This window comes from Primulina eburnea, chromosome 9 (assembly GCF_022965805.1).
Source record: "Primulina eburnea isolate SZY01 chromosome 9, ASM2296580v1, whole genome shotgun sequence".
NCBI classification, from domain to species: Eukaryota; Viridiplantae; Streptophyta; class Magnoliopsida; order Lamiales; family Gesneriaceae; genus Primulina; species Primulina eburnea.
Genome location: NC_133109.1, coordinates 873633 through 900616, shown reverse-complemented (window position 1 = coordinate 900616; position 26984 = coordinate 873633). Strand labels below are relative to the sequence as shown.

The 26984-nt window shown below is 33.2% G+C and overlaps 4 protein-coding genes across 5 annotated transcripts; 2 read left to right on the top strand and 2 right to left on the bottom strand.

Annotated features, from left to right (window-relative positions):
- Positions 1 to 6208: 6208 nt before the first annotated feature.
- LOC140842138 (transcription factor SPEECHLESS-like) lies at positions 6209 to 9147 on the top strand. Its single transcript, XM_073209948.1, has 3 exons — positions 6209 to 6889; positions 7682 to 8209; positions 8832 to 9147. Exons 1-3 carry the CDS (start codon positions 6446 to 6448, stop codon positions 8895 to 8897), a joined length of 1038 nt encoding a protein of 345 aa, XP_073066049.1. The 5' UTR covers positions 6209 to 6445; the 3' UTR covers positions 8898 to 9147.
- Positions 9148 to 12255: 3108 nt separating this feature from the next.
- On the bottom strand, positions 12256 to 14774 carry LOC140842137 (probable WRKY transcription factor 30). Of its 2 annotated transcripts, none has more exons than XM_073209946.1 (3): positions 14298 to 14774; positions 13796 to 13930; positions 12256 to 12882 (listed from the first exon to the last, which is right to left on the bottom strand). In XM_073209946.1, the coding sequence occupies exons 1-3, from the start codon at positions 14630 to 14632 to the stop codon at positions 12462 to 12464; spliced, it is 891 nt and encodes a 296-aa protein (XP_073066047.1). In that variant the 5' UTR covers positions 14633 to 14774; the 3' UTR covers positions 12256 to 12461. The 2 variants fall into 2 exon arrangements, with proteins under 2 accessions (XP_073066047.1, XP_073066048.1); XM_073209947.1 differs by having other exon boundaries at positions 13796 to 13909.
- A 3041-nt stretch (positions 14775 to 17815) lies between these two features.
- LOC140841006 (uncharacterized) lies at positions 17816 to 20000 on the top strand. Its single transcript, XM_073208167.1, has 3 exons — positions 17816 to 18254; positions 18729 to 18980; positions 19512 to 20000. The coding sequence occupies exons 1-3, from the start codon at positions 17898 to 17900 to the stop codon at positions 19857 to 19859; spliced, it is 957 nt and encodes a 318-aa protein (XP_073064268.1). The 5' UTR covers positions 17816 to 17897; the 3' UTR covers positions 19860 to 20000.
- A 723-nt stretch (positions 20001 to 20723) lies between these two features.
- Positions 20724 to 26774, bottom strand: LOC140841005 (uncharacterized). The gene is given in 3 exon segments (XM_073208165.1): positions 20724 to 21647; positions 21649 to 23361; positions 26618 to 26774. Coding segments are annotated over 2 exon segments (2214 nt in total). The 5' UTR covers positions 23224 to 23361; positions 26618 to 26774; the 3' UTR covers positions 20724 to 21008.
- Positions 26775 to 26984: the final 210 nt, after the last annotated feature.

The following is a 26984-nucleotide window of genomic DNA, read 5'->3' as shown; positions in this document are numbered from 1 at the left end:
ATGATTTAAAATACTTCTTATTTTAAAGCTCATTGACTTACTCTTTTTGGGACTTGTTTTTTTTGGGTCCTGCAATCACAGCCCTCATTATATATAATTGAACCTTACTCACAGAACTTCTCACACTTAGTTATGGAATACGTGTCTCCCCAAATTTTGAATCTAAGATCTCGTCCAGACCATACAACTATCGTGACATTTTCCTCGTTAAGTTATATATATAATATAGTATAGTATAGTATAATATAATATAATATAGCGAAGTTCAAATTAGTCAGTTGGATTATATAAGGAGGATTGAGACTATACATCGATTATCGACTGCCGACCATCTAAAACCACAAAAAAAAAATTTATTTATGTCATATTTTCAAAATCTGGATTTGTCAATTCCCAATATATGAATTCTAAAATTTTATTCAATGGGAATCAAGCTGTCTGACAGTGACACTTGAAGTAATGGGAGTTGGTGGAAACATTTTCAAATGGAGATCATAAACGATTAATTAAATTTGATAATTTTTATATTTTTTGAATTAATTTCATATTATTACTTTGATTAAAAAATAATCGCACTTAAATAAAAAAAATGGTGGTTTATTACTTCGAAATTACTTAGACTGAAGCTTTTATGATTTCAATATGATCATTTTTAGTGGTAGACTTCTTGACTATATTTGTGAATAAATATTTAATTTGTCGGTCTCCAAAATTATCTCTATTTCCTTTTCTTAATTTTTAGTTGAGTTTATTTCTAATCTTGGAAATGTACCAGATTTTTAGGTGATTATTTATGAAATTTTAAAATTTTAATATATACATTTTAAAAATACCTACTCCTATATTAATAGTAAACGAAATTTATGCTCTTAAAGAAAATTTAAAATAAGATATTTTTCCTTCCAGTACAGACATAAATATAAAATAGTAAAATTAGTTTCGATAGGTAGACTAAATTTGATTTTAATAATCTAACTAATCTTCATAAATTTACTTATTTTACAAATTTATTCATTTTTCACGAGTACTACATGAAATATATTGCAAATTTACTCGATGTCATGTCAACATTCTAAAAAAAAAAATTGAAATAAAAAAATCGAGTTATTACACTAAAAGTTATCTTACGTATGTACAGTGGCGGAACCAGAAATATGACTTTATATCCGAGCTAGATTTTTAAATTTTAAAATCTTTTAATATTTCAAATTGATCTACTCGAACTAATATAATATTATAAAAAATTTACATGTAATTTTTTTAAAAAAATTGGGTGCGTAGATATATGTCACACACGCACAAACAAAAAATTCTTGCTCTCATCTATATTCAAAATGTGTGTTGTTATGTACGTGAATTTGTAGCATGTCCTCTCATAACATATAGCTAGTCCATGCTAAAAACAACGAACACACTGCTTTCTGTGATTGTACATACAGTTGATGCGAGAGTAAATGTTTGGTTGTACATTATATATATATATACATACATGTCGCTGCTCACATTTATGTGATCATCGATGAGTTAATAATCACCCTATTGGATTTGATGAAATATAGAAAAATTGTACATTCAATAAATGAGGTGTCGCATCATCGATGCTCACATAAGTATGCATATTGAGTTTGCAGCATATATATATATATATATATATGTATATGTATATGTATATGTATATATATATATATATATATATATATATATATATATATATATATAATATTACTTAGGTAAGACGTCATACGGTAGTGATAAAATTAATAAAGGGTTAGGCACGCAGATGGCGTGTGTGCGCATTGAATATCTGTTAAATTCATGAATCTCCCTTAGCAAACAAATTGCAGACACTGTTCAGTGCCCTATCAGCATCTCCGATCCTTCTCCCTTACCCGACTTAAATATCGTTTCATCCTCATTTACTCTCCCCCTTAAATTATGCATATACGTCGGTATATACGACACAAATAACATGTACATACGCTTATATATATATATATATATATACACATAACCTATTTTGGATTCTGGTAATTTACATAGTCAAGATTTGATATCAATGCAATAATCTATTTATTTGTTTTTTAAACAATTTTAGTTATTTTTTGACGGAGTACTGACACAACACTTGATATTTTAACGATTTTTGTCATTATGTTAGCAATATCAGACTTAGGGATGTAAATGAACCAAACAGTTTGCGAGCTATTCGAAGCTCGGCTCGATAAAAAGCTCGTTTGAGTTTGTTTGTTAATCATATCAAACCAAGCCCAAGCTCGATTTTGAGCTCGAAAATTTAATCAAACCAAGCTCAAGCCTAAGGATATTCGGCTCGTGAGCTCGCAAACATGTTTGATAAGAGGCTCGTGAGCTCGAGCTCGAGCTCGGCTCGTTTAGGTGGCTCGTCCTCGAGCTCGAACTCGAGCTCGGCTCGTTTAGGTGGCTCGCAAACATGATTTTGGAATGTTCAATAATATACTTATTTATATTTTTTTTTGCTCTTATTTGTGTCGTTTTGGTTATTTATGAATAAATTTACATTTTTATGTCTGATTTAAAATTAGTTTATAGATATATTTAATTTTTAACAAGCTCGATTCAAACTCAAACTCGAGCTCAATTCTATGCTTATCGAGCTCCAGCTAGGCTTGTTAAACGAGCTATTAATGAATCAAGCTCGAGCCTGGCTTGATTAACATGCTAAACGAGCTTTTAACGAGCCGAGCTCGAGCCTGGCTTGATTAACATGCTAAACGAACTTTTAACGAGCCGAGCTCGAGCTTTTAACGAGCTCAGTAATTTCAATACAAACCAAGCTCGAGCCTGATAATAGAAGCTCGAATCGAGCTCAAGCTCGAACTCGAGCCTCAAGCTGTTTTAAACAAACCAAGCTCAAACCTGATATTGTTTGGTTTGGTTTGAATCGTTTACATCCCTAATCAGACCCAATTGATGCTCTGATTATTGTTTTATATGATGTTCACAATAGAATTGATAAATATAGACAATGGGATCTTTTGTTTTTTAAATCTTGTTCTAGTGAACATTCAAAGTTTTGAATTCCAATCAAGTTTTGAAAATTTATCTAATCATGGGAAATAATATTCATCATGAATTTGATTGACTAATATATGGATCTAGCATCATATATTATTGACTACTACTTTTCAGAACAAAGAAGAGAAGTTGCACTTTTGATCACATGTATTTGTATTTCTGACGCGACGGTGTAACGTGGTGTTGACACGACGTTTACATGGTGCTGATATATTCTGTGAAAAAAGAATAAAATTTGTCGAAAATTGAAAGATACAGAACTAATATTGAAATACAACATAGATGACCAAAATTGTAAATTTGTTCATTAAATATATGTTTTCAATTGAATTAATCCGCTGGCATCACGTTTTTATTATGGAGATGTGACAAAAATAAGTGGAGCCAAGACTATCAAGGAAATGGAAAAATTCTTATAAAATGAGGATTCTAGAGAAAATAGATGAGTCGGTATGACACATGCATGACCCCCTTGTCGTTTGCCTTCAATCAAGATTCGAAGTTTTAATTTCTCCGATACATATAATATATATATGTCACATTATTAGATTTTGAAATTATTTGAAATTTAATGATGTGATGTACAAAGGAATACTTTTCCTACAAATAATTAAAATATACATAGTATTTTCTCGTTTTCTTTTACAGTTACAAAATTATCCTGTTTTTAGAGTTTGTTGCTTGAATATTACATCATTCGAATATACAAAGAAAAAAAATGAAATCTTAAATAAAAAAATTCTACACCATGTAGTTTCAACTCGATAATTCCTTATCTTCGTGTATATAAATTTCCTTGGTTCATTTGATTCCAGCATACGACTAAATTTTCATAGATCTTCATTCTCCAATTCGGGGTTATCTCCGAAGAACACCGCATTCATTTTCAGGTATATCATCCAAGTCAAGCCAACTCATGAGTAGCTAAATTTTAGTTGAGTTCAAGTGTAGTGGCTCTTGTTCCTAGCCAGTCGAGTCGTCGCGCGCAAAATCAGATGCTATTCGAATCACTCGAGCTTGAATTTTTTTTAATGCTTTTAAAAATACAAAATATAATTTTCCCCTAAACATTTGTGTGTGTGTGTGTGTGTGTGTGTGTGTGTGTGTGTGTGTGTGTGTGTGTATATATATATATATATATATATATATATATATATATATATATGTTACCTCTATATTTATGAAATAAATAATAAATGTTAGAAAATGCATGGACAAATATATCCTTCATGGACATTTCTTTATTATATGCATGTACTCTACTTAATAAAAAATCATGTACTTTATGCTAGTATTTTTACATCTATCCTCTTACCTAATTTATTATTCGGACTTAGATATTAGTATTTTAATGCATGATACATTTAAAAATGAAAAATTTTAGAATAACATATTACTGCTAATTAACATTAAAATACATGCTTGTATCATTTAATTAATAATATATACCCAAGTTGATCTTCATAGTTTCTAAAAAAAATGCATTGATGTAAAGTACAATAAATATTATTTTTTGAACATTAATTTATCATATATTGAAACGGTATAAACATCAATGTTGTATCAGGAAAGCACAAATAATTTCTTAGCAAGATTATGAACAGTATTTATTTAGGTTTTGAAACTATTATATTTAATTTTTTGTGATTTAAAATTGAAGTCAGATGTGCATATTAAAAGACTGACACATACAATTCTAAAGAAATTTCAACTTTAAGGAAAAAAATGTCTTATTTGCTCAATGTACAAAATTGGGCGAAAATACTTTTGAAATTTTAGGAGAAAAAAATGACTTATTTGCTCAATGTACAAAATTGGGCGACAATACTTTTGAAATTTGCTTTTGTCATTTAAAGTAAGAGTAAATTTGCTTTGAATCATCACATTCAAGTTTAATTTTATTTTCAATTCGTAAACAAAATATGTGTTTGCATTTTTCAATTAAAAAAATATTTTTGTATCTTTGGACTCATGTGTTTCTTTTTTTCAAATGAAAATCTATACAAATATTAACATATGATATTAATATATAATATTTGTGTGTAAGTTGTTTCAGCTCTGATACTAATATATGATTTTTGAGTACTCAAACATGTATGAAAACTATTGATATAATTGGCAAACTTATATTTCTGATGAAAATCGGTACAAAATATTGAAAATATAATACTAATATATGATATTTGAGTAGCAACTGTTTCAGATCTGGTACTAATATATATGATTTTTGGTTACTCGAACATGTTTAGCAAATGTTGATATTAACAAAGTTATTCAAAATTTAAAACAATTGATACTCAAATATTATATATTAGCATCATATTTTAAATGTTATGTACTGATTTTTAATAAGAAATGAATGCAAAATTAAATTTGGTTTTGGGGATAAAGCAAATTCACTCTTGAATTAATTAGTTGACATATTTTTTAAAGAGTTCAGTTTAAGTTTTAACATGACATATACAACGTATATATATGCGCAGTCTTGAAATATCATATCTATAATCAATAAATGAAATAAATTTCACCGAACATATAATTTCACCGACGTATATATACATAAAATTACAGTTTTGATATATTTTTTTTTTGTTTTGTTTTGGTTTTTTGTCTTTTGATGTACTAAATTATAGTCTTGCTTATGTGTCTTTCAATATTTTGCAATTTTAGATATTTTTTCTGCTAGAATGCCGATAAAGCATTGTGTATGTTTGCGGCTTTGCACCATATCGGTGTCGTATCAACATCATATGACTAGCAACAATATCAAAAAACAAACAATTATAATAGACTAAAAATGAAATTTGACAAAAAAAAAAAAAAAAATACAAACAAGGTAAACATGTGAGACCTAATTTAACTTTCTACACACACTTGTGTGCCGAACGCTACTTCCCCAAAATTTAACGGTTTGCATACAAAACATATCCATATAAAACAAAGGGCAAAAACTTGTGTGAGACGGTCTTACAGGTCATATTTATGAGACGGATCTCTTATTTGGGTCACCCATGAAAAAGTATTACTTTTTATACTAAGAGTATTACTTTTTATTGTGAATATGGGTAGGGATGACCCGTCTCACGGATTCTGACCCGTGAGACGGTCTCACATGAGACTCACTCCAAACAAAGCTACCCATTGGCCATTACTGTCTTGTTTCTGAAACACTATTGATGTCGATAGTTTGGTCCTTTTCAGATCACCTTAAATTACTTTTTTCAACTACTCCAAACAATATTTCATGGGTTTTGTTTAATTTTCTTGATATATATCTCCACCTGCAGATTAAACCCCATCATTTTTTTCATTACTGACCACTAACCCGTCGACCTGTTCTTGGTTTTCGAACTTTTTTTAATTTGTCTTGTTGAAACTCAAGCTTCAAAAGATGGACCGTGAGGGTAATACATCCGATTTCTTCGGGGAATCTGCGTTCAGTGAAGCTAATAATGTCTACAACGCCGCTTCCCCGGACGATATTTTCAGTATTCTCGAGGCTTTGGACAGTGGTTCTGATCATCAAACGGAATTTTCAGCCTTAAACAATGGTGGAGAAGACAGCAAAGAAAGCTTCGAGTTTCAAACAGTTTCTGCAGGTTATTCTCCTTCTTTAAGTGGTTTTTGGGAATCCGAAGCCGAGGCCGAGGCCGAAGCTGTGGCTGCGTCTCCGAAACCGAAGAGACAAAAGTTGAATGCTGCGACAGCATCTTCTAATTCTGGAGAAGGGCAGGAGAGAATATCACACATTACTGTGGAGAGGAACCGTAGGAAGCAAATGAATGGGAATCTCTCCGTGCTTCGGTCTTTGATGCCTTGCTTTTATGTCAAAGGGGTACGTATATATGTTATTTTACCATTTTTTGTGAGTTGGAAGGGTATTACGCAGTTGGGATTTGTCCCCAAACTTAATATTTTAGTATCAGATTACAAATCATCGATTTTATCGTAAAGTCATATTTAGTGTTATATTTTTGTTAATGTACCGTGAATTATATGATACATTTCTCCCTTTTGGTTACTTGGACTAAAACTATGTTTTTCTAGCAAATTGAAGAACTATTGCTAATTGAAATAATGCATGTTTCCCAGTTATTTAAACTTAAAGTTAGTTATAATTTGTGCTCCTCCAAACTCCGGAAATTATAAGAAGGGATAAGCCAGCTGAGACATATATTTTTGGCAAAAACATGTGTGAGACGGTCTCACGTGTCATATTTGTGAGACGGACCTCTTTTGGGTCATCCATGAAAAAGTATTACTTTTTATGCTAAGAGTATTACTTTTTATTGTAAATATAGGTAGGATTGACCCGTCTCACAGATTAATATCCGTGAGACAGTCTCACATGAGACTCACTCTATATTTTTTGATAAGGACAACTATCACAACTCGTCTCGTTAAAGTTGACTGTCTTAACTCGGTCCTATCGATACATTAAAATGGATATTGCATAAGTGTCTCAATTAGTCGTCCCTATATGTCGGCATTACGAAAAAACATCTTTTTTCTGGTAATATATAGTTTTTTGTGATGTATGTTACATGGCTTAAAATATTTATTTAAATCGCATTGTTACTATCAGTTACGATTTTTGACGGAGCGACGAGAATTATTTTTGTTTTAGGGTGACCAAGCCTCAATAATTGGAGGAGTAGTGAATTACATCAACGAGTTGCAACAAGTTCTCCGTTCCCTTGAAGCCAAGAAGCAAAGAAAAGCCTACAATGAAGTGTTGAGCCCGAGACCCTCGCCCTTGAGCCCACGAAAACCACCATTGAGCCCGAGGTTAGGCGTCCCTATAAGCCCGAGGACCCCTCAATCAAGCAGCCCGTACAAGCCTTTGCTGCACAGTAACCAATCATATTATCTCAACTCACCGTCTCTTCCAAGCCCCGTGGACCGATCTCCATGCAATTCGTCGACTTCATCGATCAACGACAGTGTTAATGAACTTGTGGCAAGTTCAAAATCAGCTGTAGCCGAAGTTGAGGTGAAGTTCTCGGGCCCGAACCTGCTACTCAGTACAATGTCCATTCGTATTCCAGGCCAGGTGGTGAAGATCATCTCGGCCCTGGAAGAACTTGCGCTGGAAATCCTCAAAGTGAGCATCAGCACAGTCGATGAAACAATGCTGAATTCTTTCACCATTAAGGTACGTACCTAAAATTATTTAAAGCTGAAGTTTGATTAAATATATTCATATATATATATATATATATATATATATATATATATATATATATGGTTTTCACTCAAATATTATATACAATGCATCTTATTTTTTCTGGACGACTCAAGATTAATTGAGAAATGGACATGACAATTTCGAAACGGTAAACAAAATTCTGACACCAAAATTAAATGAAACATAATCTACACTTCCACAAGTCTTTGTCGCCTTTTAAATTAATTCGTTTTTTAAAAAATTATTTACTGTCTTTTGCAATGTTCCTGTAATTTGTATATATATATATATATATATATATATATATACACACACACACACACTGAGTTGAAACCATGAATTGTTGATGCATCCGTTGTCAAATTAGCAATCGGACCAAAACAGCCGAAAATTAAAAGTTAGTGCATCAAATAAAAAATCTGAATACTTAGTACACTATATGATAGACTAGTGGACCAAAATAGGTATTTTCGCTATCGAGAATTTAATTTTTTTTCAACTCGGTTAAATGTTAAATTTCTTTTTATCCTAATTGATCGTGCGGGATTACGACTAATGAACGTATAATTTGTATCTTATTGATGTATAGATTGGAATTGAGTGCCAACTTAGTGCAGAAGAATTGGCTCATCAAATTCAACAGACGTTCTGCTAATTTCGATTTAACATCGATCGAGTTTTCGAGCCCGAGCTAATTTTTCAGCTGAAAATGCTTCAATAATACGATATTTAGAAATATAGTCGAGTGGTAAAATTTTAGCTTGGAATATTTATTGGTGGAATTGAAGGGTTTTTTGTTTTTTTTTGCTTCAATAAAGCAATGTGGAAATGTATTAGTTAAAACATAATTGCTGGCTAGTGAATAGTGACATGTATTCATGCAGTTCTAGGTTAATTAAATCCTTAATTAGTCAGAAGATGTAATGATTTGTATTTGAATTATATTTTAAAATCTTCTATTTGCAATGAATTTATTGAAAAGCTTATTTTTCTATTTTTTTTTTTTGAAAAAATACTAGTACGTATGATTATAGTCAGAATATTTTAATTTCGGCAGAATATTTTGGCAGTTGCAAGTTAGCCTTTTTGTTGGGGGTAAATGTTTAATTTTCATTTATTTATTTCTATTTTTTTGAGGCAATTACCATTTTTGAGAGTAAAAAACTTTGTTCACTGCCGTCTCTCGTTTACTTGTTAGCGAGCCCTATTCTTCACCTTTGCTTTGTGGGTATCTAAATATACAGTTAGGTACAGTTTGATACATAGGATATGATAAGTAAGGGATATATAGTATAAGGATAAATCAAGGATAAATATAATGAAAAGATAATATGTTGAATGTTTGGTATGATTTTAACAAGAGTGATTAAATTTATATATTGAATTGTAATGACAAAATTAACCATATCACAAAAACTTATATTTCATTGTTATCAAGATCTTGTAATTGCATATCTCAATTCTAAATCACGTGTATATACGATATATATATATATATACACACACGCATATATATATATATATATATATATATATATATATATATATATATATATATATATATATAAATATATATATATATTTATATATACACACACACACGCATATTATATATATATATAATATATACACACACATATATAAATATATATATATACATACACACATGTATATATATTTGTGTGTGTATATATATGTATCTATATATTTGTATATATGTATGTATTTAATAAACATTTAATATTAATTTAAATACATTTAAATTGGGGTTAATTAAGTCATTTGTAATGTATTTTATCATTATATTAAAATTATCACACCTCTTACAAAGGATGTTTTATCCTTCTCAAAATTTATTTATCAAGGGGTTTTTAAAAATGTACCAAACATGAGATAATGGGGATTACTTATCAATCCCACCCTTATCCCATGTACCAAACAATGCCTTAGAATATGCTTTTTTAGTTAGATAAGCGACTAAGATAATCAACCAAAATGGATAAATTTATATGATGCATAAACGACATACGAAGAGGATATATTTTCAACCAATTTGTCCAATTTTTTTGTTTCAGTCTTAATTTGCTCCAAAAATTGAAATCGCTCACCTTAGGCGTCCCTCACCCACGGCCCGACAGGATTGTGAGAGGAGGTAAATCATGGTGACTCGGTCAACCAACAGCAACTAGACTTTATGCTACGCTGCGCACAAAGAGTTCCCTCTCAGCATTCCCTATATCATAACTCAAACAAGTTAACCTATTTTGATTCACCTTCAAACTCTTTGTCAAAATCGATCGACCATACGTCAATAATTTTTGATATCATGTAAGTAACTTTTTAAATGTATTATAGTAAAGTAGAAAAATCAACTACACCAAAACAAATTAAATATTTACATTTATGAAAGGCTGCCTGCTGGGTTAGTCTAGTTATATAGAGAGACAAGATTTCAGTTGTTTTATTCCATGTGTCGAGTATTTATAATTAGAACGTGAAATAATGTTAATTATCCAACATACAAGTGCAGTCTACAAAAGGCAACTTTCCTAAATTTCATGCTAACCAACTCAAACAATAAAAGTCTATAGTCAGCTGATTGACTTTATTGCCTCCTACCTTGGAGACAATCCATGTATTATTTCTTACCTAGCTACTTCTGATAGGATTCGGATGATTCTTCGTACAAAAAATTTAAATAAATAATACTACAAAAATTATACATAATGATAATTTATATTCACTCAAAATTTAAGATCCGATTCCAGTAGGTGACGCTAGTCCGAATGCAGATCTCGAATAGTTGGAGTATTTTATCGTTGTTGAATTTTACGAGGCGAGTTGCGGCTAGGTTGTGGGTCGGCCCATCCTGCTAATTCGTTTTGACGTTGTTACGTTAATTTCTTATTTAACATTAGACAGATATGTTCGAACCAATCCGTTTTTACCCCTTTTTAAAGAAATATATTTTTTGAATAATTGAGTTTATTTATCATAAATAATGATATTAAATCATATACCATGGAAAATAATCTAATATCTATTTTGAGTAATAATTTTGAATGATCAAGAGATTCTACAAGTTATAAAGTTAAAACTTTAACCTTAAAAAATAGTTGAAGATTTATTCGTGCTTCATTTAGGGGTGGTCAAGGTCCAACGAACCAATTTTAGTGGATTTAAATTTTTTATTTAAGAATGGGCTTGTGGATGGCACAAGCGGGCCCCCAAAATGAGCACTTTTAATTATTTTTTTAAAATAAAAATGCAAAGAAATGCTAAAATTAATTTTTGACATAAAAGTGATACTATATAGATAATAATACTAATCAAATATTGATGATGTCAAAAAAATTACGTGCCTTGGGTTCGTGATGAGCTAGAATATGGCAATCTTTGTGGTAAATGTTCTGCCCGAGCTTCCCTTGATTCACTATTATCCGAGCCTATCTGATCGATAATCTCCCTAGGTGAATTCATTTGCAGACAAACAAACATTAAAGAATGTTGAACAGGGTTCCCGCGACGACACTTAAGTCAGTCTGAAGAGCAAGTGCGAATATATAGTACAATGTAAACAAGTAATGAATGAATGTAACAACAAGGAGTCCTGGTATTTGTAAAGATAGAAAGGGTCATAATTCGTGTATGAACTCTGGTATTGTAAGTTATTCATCGCCATACTTGTTTGAGTTTGGGTCGGTGCATTCTTCTGTCGGCTGATCGGCCATAATGTGTTCAGCTGCTCGGATTCTACCGTGTAGGATCGTTCTAGAGCACATGATAATGAAACGGACTCCGAGTTATTTATTGGGCCTCTACTTTAGCCTTGATTGTATTCCATATGAGCCCATCATTTCGGGTAATGGGCTTGACGTTGATCGGATCGGTCCAAAGCTCATCTGGGTCAAGTCGGAAATATGGGGTATCAAACACTTCTCCATTTCACATAACATTAAAAATGGCGAAATAATTAATAATAATAATAATAATGTCATATATTAACTAATATGTACATCAATAAGAAGCTTATTTCAATATTTCTACACTTTATTACAATATAGTCCAAAAATAGAATCAAATATATAATGAAAATCAAGGGAAGTAACTTCAATTTCCTAAGCCAAAACTAGATCCGAGTTGTCCTGATGAGCTATCAAACGAAGAATCCGCGTCTTGAGTAGGCGGCTTCGGCTCGGGCTCGATATCTCCTGAATTATTAATTAACACATTCATAATCGTTGAAATAATTTAATTCAGGAGCCGTGGGACACATGAAATCCTTTAAATAATCCTCCCACAAAAGATGGTCATCGGGAAAAATGGGATCATTTTCGGGATTGAAGTTTGATGTTGAAGGAATATTGCATTGTTTATCATAGCTACTGTCTATGATCTTAAGGCTTGTTTGGATGTTGAGAAATGGTTCATGTTGGGATTCGTTAATTCGATTTTCGTGGGATACTGAAGGTGTTTTCGGTTCATTTTGATGATGGATTATTGGGAATGGGATTGGTGGATCACTACGGCACGTGTGGAGTCCTTTGTAAGTGACTTCGAATGTTGTCGGATCTTCATCTGATCTTTGTATTTGTTTTCTAGCCAAACAACCTTTCCCTTGAGTGCACCTATAATATCCCCTGCAAATTGATAATATATATATACACATATATAAGAGTATATATATATATATATATAATTGATAATATATATACACATATATAGAGTATATATATATATATATATATATATAAGAGTGATTATGAGTATATATATTTTCCAAAATATATAATTATTTATTTCATTTGTCTCAATATAATCAACCACGAATTTTAATTCAGTTTTTATAGATATCATATATATTTGTGAAAATCATATAGCACATCTGAATCGTTTAAAATTTGAAATTTTGGTGTCAGATAAACTATATAACAGTGTTACTTGACATTTTGATGATGAGTGAAGGTGAAATGAATAAACAAACAGTTGACATTCCTATTAATAATGTAGCCTTTTGAAATAAATAAGGAGAATTTAGCTGTCGAGGAAGGACAAAAAATATGGTGTCAAAGGGGTCAAAAGAAAACAAAACGACAACAAAGAGGTTCTTGGATGTGCTCAAGCAAACCTAATTCTTTAAAATAACACATATACACACACTATTATTATTATTATATATAAAATATGAACAAGTAACTTGTGTGTTTTCATTGAGGTCTACCCAATGTGACTAGTTGACTCGGCATTCTAAGAACTTTTTATTTTTATCAACTTGTGACACTTGCAGATATGTACTATTTTCAATGTATATTTTATGGGTTTGATCGAGGTCCAAACATACTTGGCAAAAACTTGTGTGAGACAGGTCTCACGGGTCGTATCTGTGAGACAGATATCTTATTTGGGTCGTATATGAAAAAGTATTACTTTTTATGCTAAGAATATTACTTTTTATTGTGAATATGGATAGGGTTGACCCGTGGTCTCACATGAGACCCATTCAACATGTTTTATATATATCAAGTGGAAATATACATACAGACAAATACATACCTAGGATTTTTGGATCGTAGGATGTCTTTTTGGCCGTATTTTCTCCATCTGTGGCCATCATCAAGCTGTGTCTCTTTTGCTGTCTCTCCACACAATACCATTTTTTGTGTCCACCTTGGCACTCCCTTTGATCCACTGAAAATTTACACCAGATATCCACATATCGTTTAGTACAAAATTCACTCTAATCCTCACTCTTTATTAAAGAAAAACATTCAAATCACTATTTAAAAATCATGCGACTCGTAGTAAATTCATCGTCACTATCATATTATAAAGCATCAATATGTTGCTAGATAACATGAAAACCAAAATCACAAATAGATAATTATATAAAACAAAAAATACACTGATAAATGTCATAATTTTACTGGTAAACACTATGGTGTGCATCTAAATAGTTTAGGTAGAAATACAACTTTAGACCATATGATACGGTGTATAATTTGGTATATAAAAATGTGAAGGAATAGAAATATACAACAGAAAGTACTTTTTATACCTTATCCTACAAGCCTGATCTTCTTGATTTGAATGACTGCTGTGAGGGCTCGCGGTGAGTGGCGTACCGGGAGAATCAGACATTGTTGCCGCCATCACACCACCGCATCCTGGCGGTGCACTGCCACTAGCACCGCCAGCGATACGGCCACCATGTTCGATCACTGACAGCGCACGATCGTAGGTATTCAATATTTCATTCAGCAGATACAAGAGAGTTTCCTGTGAAGAAGACTGCGCATTCATATGCAGTTGTAGCTGCCCAGCCAGCTCTCCCCCATGTGTCAGCTCTTTTTCGAGATTCTTGAAGACCGAATCTGATGGAAACTTCTCCATTTCTTGAACAAATTAAAAATCAAAGTGCAGACTACAAATTCGAATTCTGGCAAGGGAAAAAAATAGAAAATGTTGTCATTATATATGAGAAATTTTCTTGGTTTGAACGGGAAAACACAGGAGATGACACGAGGAGAAGAAGAACGACAATGAAATTTGACTGAGTTATTAATTAAGTGGAACCATTTCTTTTCTCAGTTTTTGGTCAATTAAGAATTGGGTTTGAACCAATTTACTCGGTAGTGGCGACCATTCAACGCATCACTACATGCCATCACGATCTAAATTTAAGTCACACTTCGTACAATATAAAATCTAGAAATTAAACAATCAAGAATAAATTATTCTTTTAAATATAAAATAAATTAAATAACAATTTTATGCATTTTTTTAAAAAAATATAATAAAGTTTCACCTTTCCACGCTTTTTTTTTAAAGAAAAAATATTTTTTCGAAAATAGAGGATTACTATTTCAGAAAAGAACAAAGTCGCCTTTTGCAAAAAAAAATAATAATAATAATTAATAGACACGTCGATAATAATAATTATTAATAATGTGAATTAAATTATAAACTTAAAGATAACAAGATGGATATTGGTTGAAAGACCGCTGGCCAATGAACTGTAGTGGAAAAGTATATTTTATGAATAAAAAATGAAATAAAATAAAATAAGATATGTGATCCAACTAAATTATATATATTAATTATTCAATAAAATATAATAATTTGTATATTTTATGAATAAATAAAACAAAATAAAATAAGATACGGGATCCAACTAAATTATATATATTAATTATTCAATAAAATATATTAATTTGTATATTTTATGAATACATAAAACTAAAATAAAATAAGATACGGGATCCGACTAAATTATATATATTAATTGTTCAATAAATTATACTAATAAAAGAAATTCCACTCCAAACCACGCAACGCGTCGTCTCAGTACTGACGAGTACAGTTTACGCTTCAGACATGTTGAAGCATGAAATATGTTTATATTATAATATGGAATAAATAAATAATGTTTGGAGATTATTTATGCAATATTAATATTCAAGCTTAAACAAATATCAAGTATTCCCCAAGTCTAAAGTACCGCGTTTAACTATGATAGTTGATACTTTTGTAAAATATTGGTCATGATGACCTGACATACTAGATGGATAACCCAAATCTGGGTCAATCTACAAAATAGATTCTTCAGAATCCGGGTTAGGAAAATGCCCGAGACATTCTTCTCCCGAGCGATCGAAGAGCCAGGGCTCTCATGCAAGTGCCCGAGAACTTTTATCACATCTATCTCGAGAAGCGTATCACACTCGAGTATATTAATATGGTCAATCTTATCTGTTAGAACAACATGTCTTTATCGTGTCATATAAGTCATCAGAAAATATGGGCGGTCGACTTGACATATTTAGTAGGTAGGCACTAAAAACAACGTATCTACCACATTTTCTCCTATAAATAGCATGTATTACTTTTCTGTACATGTTTGAAATCTTTGAACTCTCAAGAACACATATATTGCTTGTGTTCTTTGTCTTCAACCTGATCACTTTAGCATCGGAGTGGCCACGTCGGACACCCCTCCGGTGCTCATTCACGAGTTCTTTTCATTGTTTGCAAGTCACGATCGAAGCCATTATCCTTACTCAAATTTCTTAAACACTAAATTATTATCGATTATGCAGTGGATTGCCCATGTATATTGCACCTGATTCACTCGGATATCATCAATAGTAAAGGAAAATTCGGGTGGTTTAGAATTGAATTCGAGGCAATTTATTGTTATGATATTCGAATTCGTGCTTGAAACATATGAATACCATATTAGTATGATAGTTAATTAAATAACGAGATACAATTGGATTAGTTATTATCAAATGAACGGTACACAATTAAGGTCTTTTTTTCGATTTCCGTTAGGAAATTTTAAATTTTAGTAAAATAGAGACAATTCAAAAGTTTTCCTTGCATAATAAATTACATCCTTAACAACTTTTTTTTTATTACCAAAACAGACATTATTTATCAGTGTAGGCGATTGTGTATATTATAATAATTTGATTCTTACTTTTTTTGTAATTAAATGTAATCACAAACTAGGAACAATAATGCTATTGTATTAAATATATATGTATTTTATATAGATAATTGATAATTTTTGTCATTTGGAAAGTGAATAAAATATGATAGTTACGATTAAATTACAAATTTAATCATATATATTTTTATGTTATTTTTTATTCAATGAAAAACAAATTTACTATTTAGAATTGAAAATTTATTTTTTTGACTTATGTACGAATCTGAATTTTAATTTATGTTTGGTGTCAGGGTTCAGATTAAAATTTAGATATAATTTAAACTCAAAATTGTTAGTTTAAAATGGAATAATTGTCCGAATTTATATATTCAATTTTCAGAAATTTTTATCGAATGATGTTGGATAACTAACACATAATCTTTACGTCCAAGAATGAACATATGTACATAAATTTACAAATGATCTAAATACGAGTAAAACGAGTGACTTAAATATACACAATCTAACACATAATAATATAACCTAACTACGTAGAGTTTAACATATAACGATAAATTAAAAATCTCTAATTTTATTTTAAAATTAAAATTTGAAGGTGACTCAACTCTAACAAAATATATATAATTATTTTGTACAATCAAACATGAAACAACGAACAATAACTTGCTAGAAGGTCTTATGCTTCGTGCATGATCTAGATGGATGACGAAACATTTGTTCGGACCATGTATACACACGTGACGGGCTATATTAAATGATTTTTTTAAAAGAAGTTGGTGAAAAATCGTTAATCAAAATATTTTTTGGGTTCACTCTCTATCAATAAAATTGTGGTATTATGTCATACAACATATGGTACATTTCATGTGGAAACGTGGTACACTTCATGTGGAAATGTGGTACAAAAAAATAACTTGGAATTGAACAAAAAAAAAATCGACGACGGGAGATTGAAAGTTAATTTCCCGTTTTTTTAATATTAAATAAAAGTCTAAAGTGAAAATAATTTACCACAATTTTCTACCCAAGTGAGATTGCATGGAGGACATGCACGAAGCCACGTGCCCAACCCCATTAACTCTGTCTCACACCTCATCACCCTACTCCTACACATGGCTGCTTCAAATATGCTGCCGAAATCCTCAGTCGAATCTAGAAATCGCACACCATTGTAACTCCTTTTCCGTTGTTTTCTGAGCGAGAATGGTGAAGCTTGCGTCGGCCCGGGAAATCCGAATGTACGGCCCGAGATGGGCTCGGAACAGATTGGAATATATAAACGCCGGCCTGTACGTCTTCGCGACGATCGTGCTTGTGTGTGGATTCGCGAGCCTGTGGACAAGCCAGGCTCGATACGGGCTGGTTTTGGCCATGATAGGTTTGTTGATAATTTTATTGGTGAACGTGCATGATCTTGTCGCGCATCTCGCCGGAATCGATTACAGGTTGCCGTTGATGGAACTCGATTTGCAGCTGGGGCTCGTGGAATTCGCCGGACCGTTGGTTTTTGCTATCGGCACTCTTCTTTTTTTCTTGGCCACTCTTTTTCTATTCATTCAGGTATCGTGCTTATTACCGTGTTACCTGCTGGGTATCTTTTACTTTCGATCGGTTAAATTTGGAGTTAAACCCTCCAGCTTATTCCTCTGATTCACGCAAAATGTCAGTTATCTGATTTCCTAGTTTTGATTCAATCTTCCATTTCGGAATTAACTAGTGGATTGGATGACGAATGACTGGATAATAAATAGAAAATACGAGGATTTAAATAATATTATTCAGGGAAAATCATTCTTGATTGATCGGTATGACGTAGCTTTGCGATTTTAGTAATATGTATATATTCAGGGAAAATCGTTCTTGGCTGTGCCTCATCTATGCTATGCTATATTGATACAAGGTTGAGGGGCTTTGAGTACGTGAAGTTTTGGTGTCAAGATCAAATTTTTATGTTCCAAAAGTACTTCTTTCAAACTACAAAAGATTCTGTTTTATTTAATAATAATGGCAATTTTCCCTGTGCATTTTTTGCAGGCAGGAAAACGATACGACTATAATAAGTTGGAAGTACATGCTTTAAACATGCTTATTGCTGGTCCAGTTCTATGGTTGCTTGGATCCATCCACAACTCCTGTCAAATCTATGAGAGAGCGGACGGGACTGTTCAGATCTTGCAGGGGAGTGTTCATATACCATTCATGATGGCGAGCTTGTTGTTCCTAGTCGGCGGTATTATCAATAGCCGAGAGCAGATTGGTTACGATCGCCGTGGCTTGGATCTTCTGGTATTTTATTCACTTAGTTAAAACAATTGAATATGCTTGTGATATTCTGCTCATTTATGCTGATGACCTGCTCTCGTCGCATATGTCCACCTTTCTGAAAAATTGCATTTTTACATCAAGTTTTGTGTGGAAACCATGTCTGTTTGTGTAGCTTGAACTTTAAATTTAAATGTTTACTAGATATCCCAACGTTTACTTTTGTATACGTACAATATGAAATGATTTCCCACTGATATTTTTGTGTCGACTTGTGACGCAATGCGATTAGAACTTCCGAGTCGAAAGTAATTTTAGATCAACTATTAAACCCTGTTTCATGATCCTTAGGCGGTGAAAGCCACCTAGAAACTGTTGCGTGTTCTGTACGAGTCTCAGTTATATTAATGGTTACTGAAAAAAATGAAGGCTGATTAATGTAAACGAGTTTCTTGATCAAATGTTCTGCACTTTTAAGACAGTAATTGTTGAGGCTGCTCAATGTATGGACTGAATGATTAATTGACTTCTAAAATGAGACAAAAATGGGTGCAGGGTGAATCATGGATTTGGTTGTGTGTATCCGGAAGCATATTGCTTTTTCTCGGGGGCGTGGCAAACGTCCTAAAAGTTTTTGAGATGCAACATGGTAGTGAATCAAGACTAGAGAAGCTGCGGGGTGGTGCACAAGACCGTTTGGTTCGCATAAGAGAGGGGCAAGTGCCACTCATCGGAGAAGAACAGAGGCAACAGAGGCCAATAGCTAGGGATGAGGGGCAACCGAGAGAGAGGCAGGTGCCACAAGTTAGAGAAGAACAGTGGAGGCAGCAAAGACCAGCTGCCGTGGAGGAGGGGCAGTCGGGCGTGACTACAACCCCTTACAAGGATGTTCTTGTTGGTTAGGGCATCAAACATTTTCTTCCATTTTTGCATGAAAAGTGAAAGCAATAAGAATGTACATGGATCTTGTGTTCCACTTTGGAAACCTTAGAGAAACTTGTGCTTTGATTTGGTTTTCATGAAAACTGGGGCTGAATTATGCTGTTTCTTGTCTTGCATTGTCGAGACATTTATAGATTATCTAATCTTGCTTGGACGATGCTTTGATACTAAAAGAAATTGAATTATCAAAATTTTAAAAATATTATTTATACTCATGATTTTAATGATATATTAGTTGTCATTTTTTTGGGAGGTGTTGGATAATTTGATACAAAAAAATAGCAACCTAATAATAAATGATTACCTTTAGATTTATATTAATATTAGAAATTCAAATATTAATATCTAGGCAAAATATTAAGTGAGACGGTCTCACGGATTTTATTTGTGAGACGAATCTTTTATTTGGGTTACCCATGAAAAAATATTACTTTTTATGTAAAGAGTATTATTTTTTATTGTGAATATGAGTAGGATTGATCCGTCTCACAGATTATGATCCATGAGACTGTCTCACATTAGACTCACTCTAATATCTATTACTATATACAAAGAATCTCTTGACAAAAAAAATAACATCTGTCCTTTTTCTCTAAAATTGTCAAAATATATACAAATTACAAATTGGTTTTACTTTGTTTTTTTTTTTATTTCAAATTATATTTTTTTATAAATTTTAAAATTATGATATAATTCATATAAATATAATTAATTTAAATTACTGTATAATCTTTCTTTATTTTATATCATTATAATATTAATTTTATTTGAACATAAAACAAATTAATTAAAAAAAATATTGTACATACGTTAAAAAATTAGAAAAATAAATACGTACCATAAAAATTCGATCATTGTGTTGGATTCTGGCAAAATACCCACCCCTTCGAGGGTAAAGATTGAGTTGGCTCCAAGATGCAGCAAAACAAGTTTATACAGAAGGAAAAGGGTATTTTCTAAGCCAAAAGGATGTAAAGATAAGCTGTGCTGTTTGCATTATATTAAATTCTACTGAACTTGAAAATATCCGTCTGATCTTCAATGGGGAGCGTTCCAATATTAAAGACGACTGAATCAGAAGCAATGTTATGCACCTCTCTTTATCATTTCCTATGGCTGTGAAGTGAAAGCGATGTCTTCATTCTTGGAGTTGGGGGAAAGAGACGTCGAGCTCTCCGTCTTCCGAACTTTCTTGTTCAGATGCCTCATTGGTCCCGTTATCACCTGAAGAAGTTCCAGCGGAGTAGCTGCAGGATCCAGCTCCAGGCAATCTTTGGGGGCGTTTTGAGCTTCTTGGCCAGAAAGTAAATGGTTTGGGACCTGATGAGAAAATTGGAACATCTCTTCCTTAGGTATTCTCTTGATCATTTCAGGGTCCAAATTTGAAAAAAATACTGTTTTGAACCCGACCGCCTTCACAAGAGGAGCAACAGTGACACCCATATCCTCGCTATAGTCAGCTAATACCGTCACCATATCGTACTTGTGTATAACTTCATCAGGTGTCTGCTCACTCCAATCAGATGACCAGTTTTTGTAGAGTGCCCAAACATCACCCTTCCTGGGGAGTAATAAAATGCCTCCACGCAGCCTTTTCGAATAACTAACCTTGTGAGAAAAAGAATTGATGAATTTACAAGTTTCATGTTTGCCCACCCTAAATTCTCCGCATGTTTTATAGAAACCTGAGCCTATCCAGTCTAGATTACTAAATTCACTGTTAGTTTTTGAGTTAAGCCAGCTAATCCCTCAACTTAAATGGCTTCCTAGAGATGACCTTGTTGATTAGAGCATAGAAACGTGGCATGCCATCATCATTGTCATATGCAGCCCAAACTTCATTATCTCCAAAAGAACTTTCAGTTCTATCCAGGTCAAAATCATGAAAATCGGGATCTGGAACATTTATGGATGCCACTGCAGGATCATCTCTCATGGCATTACCAGAAGCACAGTTAACCTGATATTTTTCTGCTTGCTTGGCTATCCTGGCAGCAGACGACTCACCTTGAATTATCTCTTTCTTGCTTGCTTTCATCTTGTCTTTCTCTTTAGTCACAGGCTTGGATATCATCTCCAGCTGCCATTCATTTAGCTTCTTTTGAGTCTCCCGTCGAGCCTTGACCATAAGCATGTTTCGGGTTTCCATGGCTGTCAACTCTCTAGTGATGTTTGGCTTATCGTATGTTCCAGAAAAGTCATAAACGCTTGATCCAGCACTCGCACTGGAAGTTCCAAATCCACCATGTCCCTGGGATGAATTATTGTTAGTTCCAGATCTCCTGACATCATCATCTAATTTTCTCTTTTTAATATACGCCTCCCACCCAGAGGAGGCATGTGATTCAGTGTGTGCTCTCTTCAACTTATCCCGTGCCAGTTGAACAACATTGGCAGCTTTGACAGCAATCGAAGGATCTCTGCTACCTACAGTAGCTGTTCTAGAGAGTGAATCCTGATGTTGGTTAACATGCCTATTGGAATTTGGACCTGACTGGCCTGTTATTGACTTTTGAGCAGCTCCACAATTTTTTCCAGGATCGTGAGCATTTCGATCGGGTACATGATTACCATGAGTAGAGTGCCGCTGCGGAGGAAACTGATTGGTTGGATTGGAACAATTGTATGGCGAAGCAGTCTCTGTAGCCTTAAAGGCCTTTTTACAATTTTGACAAAGAAGAGTATTGTTTAGATATATCTTCACATACTCATAATGGATCTTGCACAAATCACATATCGTCCAAAAAGTATCAGTTCTTTGATGGGATGGAGTAGGAGTAGGAGTAGGAGCAGGTTTAGGGGGCAGCTTCACATAATTATTTTGGGTCACTGGAACTGATGTCCTGCTTGCAAAATTGTAATACCCATTCGCCCTGGGTGCCGCTGATGGACCACCATTATGCACAGGAACCTTCTGGAGAAACCCCTTGGAGACCCTCCTTTGATTATAAGCCAACCTCTTTGCCTTATCAGATAACAAAGTCCATGCTTCAGAAACCAGTTTAAATGCACCTTCGGCACCAACAGATTTATTTTTATCAGGGTGCAGCATGAGGGCAAACTTCCGGTACTGTTTTCTTATTGCTTCATCATCAGCCGAGGGGCTTACACCAAGTACTCCGTACCAATCTACTTCACCACTTATCTTATTCTCTGCAGACACATACACATCCAGTGTCGCCATCAACTGGGATATTCCATCCAACCCTGCATACAGAGTTTGAGCTTTCAAGGCAAATTTTCTCGCATCTCCAAACTCCTTTTTCTCTAACTTGCCGTTAGCAATTGATTTGGCCCGGAGGGCTTCATCTTTATTGCACTCCATCCTTCAAAGTGATATGCCTCTAGTTTTTCATTTTATAATCAATGCATGTACACTTAAGTCGCAACAAGAACTATTGAATAACAGGGATTGTTTGGCAACAAAGGTCTTCCAATATAAGAATTTCCAAGTACCTGAAGCCTGACAGAGGATAAAATATATGTTTTACAAAAAATTTAATATAACAATCCCAGAACAGAACCATTCTGATTAAAAATCAACATTCACAGAACAGTCTGAGTTCATAAACAATATCACGTGAGTCATTTTTTGATAATTATCAAGATTTACTAGGGCTGAAGGATCATGATAAACCTAGCAACCCTGTCATTACAGCATATCGGCAACTAACGGGCTCATGACTTCAAATTCCAAAGTAATATCCTCAAAAGGCTTGGAACCACATGTGAAATCAATAATTGAGATCACAACTAAAATAAAGACGCAAAAAACTCGGCTTGCACCATGTCTAACAGCAACGGTGCAGCCAACAGATTGATAAGCCCACAACAATTACATTAAAATTTAAACCAGCCCCACATTATTGAGCACCCTATCTTCTCAACATTTGAAAAAAAATCTCAAGAACTAAAGGCGGATAAACACGGACAGTAAATTTACGAAGAAGAAGCAGCGACACTCTATCATTACCTATGATGGACAAGTATGGACGTTGGATTAGATAATTTTCAAATTATAATATGAACCAAAATGATACGGCTAATTTATATAAAGATAAAAACAAATAAACAATAAACGTGCACAAATTATGCATATGTATATTAATAACAAAAAATATCATGAACACATCAACAATTAAATTAAACAATTTTTTGTGCAACACATTAAATTTCAAGTTTATTTTAAAATCGATCTAATGATCATAAATAATAATGCACACGTATTATAAAAAGTGCACTTCGTTTTTATCAATAACTCCAGATAATATTATTTGGATTTTTTTGAAAAAATTAATAATGAAAAAATCTTAATTTTTAAAATATTGCCAAAAATGATCCCTACTACTTTTAAAATCAAATATAATTCTTATCCAATCAGACATGATCAGGATACTCCATTGACCTTATCGGATGCTGTATCCAATTAATTTTTAAAGTTCCTCATTGGATGCTTACAGTAACTGTACCCACATCTACCATATTCAGGGAGTGTCTTGATAGAATACATGGTCATTTTTAGAGTATCCATGCATCAGATATCATGATATATGGAAGCTATATTTTTGCCATCTGATTCAACTTAGATGGATAGAAACTTTTCTAATACGTCAAAAGGAGACATCTGCATAATCATACATGAATATCCACTTTCAGATAATCGCCTGAAGTTATTCAATCTGATTAATTTTTAGTTTACAAATTCAAAATTCAAAATTCAAGGGAAATATGCTAAAAATATAATGTTCAAAAACTTAATTTCCAGTCTTTAGCCAGTGGGTGCTTATAATTCTCATACCATTAGTTTCAACATTATCAATGGATAAAAATACTCCTAGAATACACGAGAATATAATATAAATTTCGCCCAATATGCTCGTCTAAACGTCACAAATTCTTTTGGATTTGATCATAGTTGTCAATAGCGAGCTATTGCCCATAGCAAGGCGAAGTGAAGCGAAGCCCCGTTGTAGGCACGGGGCTTCGCGCACTACACTTCGAGATAGCAAGCGATATCGTCGCTATCAACGCGACAGCGTTTGAGGCGATAGCGTCAATAGCATCGCTATAGGAAAGAAAAGCTGTAGGACATTTTTTTTAAACAATGCAGAATTTTTTTAGGACCATTTTGCACAATTTTTAGGCCCAACAATATATGAAATCAACGATTCTTATCCTCTTCTAATTAAATCTTCTTCATTTCTCTCAATCAACCCTTACGTAAACCCTACCATTCTCCACTGTTACTTCTCTTTTGTTGCTCGTGGCTCGCCGGACATTGGGATGTCGGCCGCCGGACTTACCTTACGTCGTTGTCGGTAAATAGGAAGATCTTCACATCTAAACCTACAGGAAGCTCGAAGGCCATATCTACACTTACAGGAAGCTCGAAGGCGATCACATCTAAATCTAGACGGAAAAGGCCAATAGGAACATCTACTACATTTAGACTTGTAGATGAAGAGGATGAATTCGACTTTAATGCAGAAAGTGAAGAAGAGAATTATGTCGAGCGCTATGCAATTTCAAATGAAGGAGATGGTCTTGATTTTGATGAAAAAGATGAATTTTAGATTACGTTTTCTAGTTTTATAATTAAAATTTTATATGCTTTGAACTTATATATTTATTATTTAAGCATGAACAATTGAATTGATGTTAGCATATACTATATATTATATATTTATATACTTGTGGCGCTTTATTTTCAAATAGTCCTCGATACGCTATTATCTATAGCCACGGGTAACCTCGGCGCTACAGCCACGGGCAACCTTTGCGCTACGGGGCGCTACGCGCGATTGACAACTATGGATCTGATCGGATATTTAATTTGATATATGTAATTCCATATCTAATCCAGTAATATCACATGGAAAGGTCTTAGTGGAAATCTGATTGAGTATGTTTTCGGGTCGGATACTAACAAATACACATGATTTCTGGAATTTTTGGCACATCTCTACCACCAAGTGCCGTAAAGTTGATGACACAACAACATTAACGTTGAGTAATTGATATTTGCTTATTATGTTATTATTGATGAAATGTATATAAACTACATATGTACATTTATATTTGGAAACACATCAAATTAAGATCCAAACATAATTCGGAGAATCCTAATTAAATCTAACTAAACTATAACGGTACATCTTTCAATTATATGATCTTTTCTAATGATTAGTGATCTGTGAGTTTCTTTCCAACACATTACTGCTTATATTCAATTTTAAAATTATTCATTTTCATGAGACACTAGTAAGACACGACTTCTCAATGATAATTAACCAACAACCATGACGCAATCATGAGTCCATGAACCGTGCCATTTAGGTGTTTCCTGCACTTGGAGATAGCTAGTGCTGAGGATTAGCCTTATTTTTGTCCTAGCATATTCTTGTCAGATTTAACATCTAACATGAACTTTAAGGAGAAACAACAGTGGCAATGAAGTAGCTCAAATCCTCCGGCAAAAACCCTTAACAAAACATAAACTAATTTCAACAGCATTAAACGAAAACAGCTTAACACTCACAGATCCCAAATTAACCCTTAAATCAACGGAAAGGAGCATTTCCAGATATAATCATACAAAAGATTGTCAAACTGCCTAATTCAATTCAGTACACTGCCCAAAAACCCTAGATTCCAGAAACAAAAATTTAATTTCAACTTAAAACTGCTCACATGAAAAATTAAAGGGAATGTAAAATTACTCGCGAAATTCGGAATTTGAATAAGCTGGAAGAGTGATTGCTTGATTTTTCCCACTCCCCCGCCAAACTTAACTGGGACAAAATCCTAGTGGCAATGGAGAAAGTGATCGAAACAATAGGGTTATGAGGTAGTTGCATTTCCTAGTGACGCAAACTATTGGGTTGAGTTCCCATCTTGGAGTTAACCGTGGTTAAATTTGCACATATAGCTTAACCATGGCTGTGAGATATTTCCATTTCATGGTGGACAGTGGACACAAACTTTTGGGTTCCCACCTCAGTTACCTCACTTGAGTTGGAGTTAACCATGGTTAAATTAACACATTTGGAGTAACCATGGTTACATTTTAACTCGTGTATTTTCTTA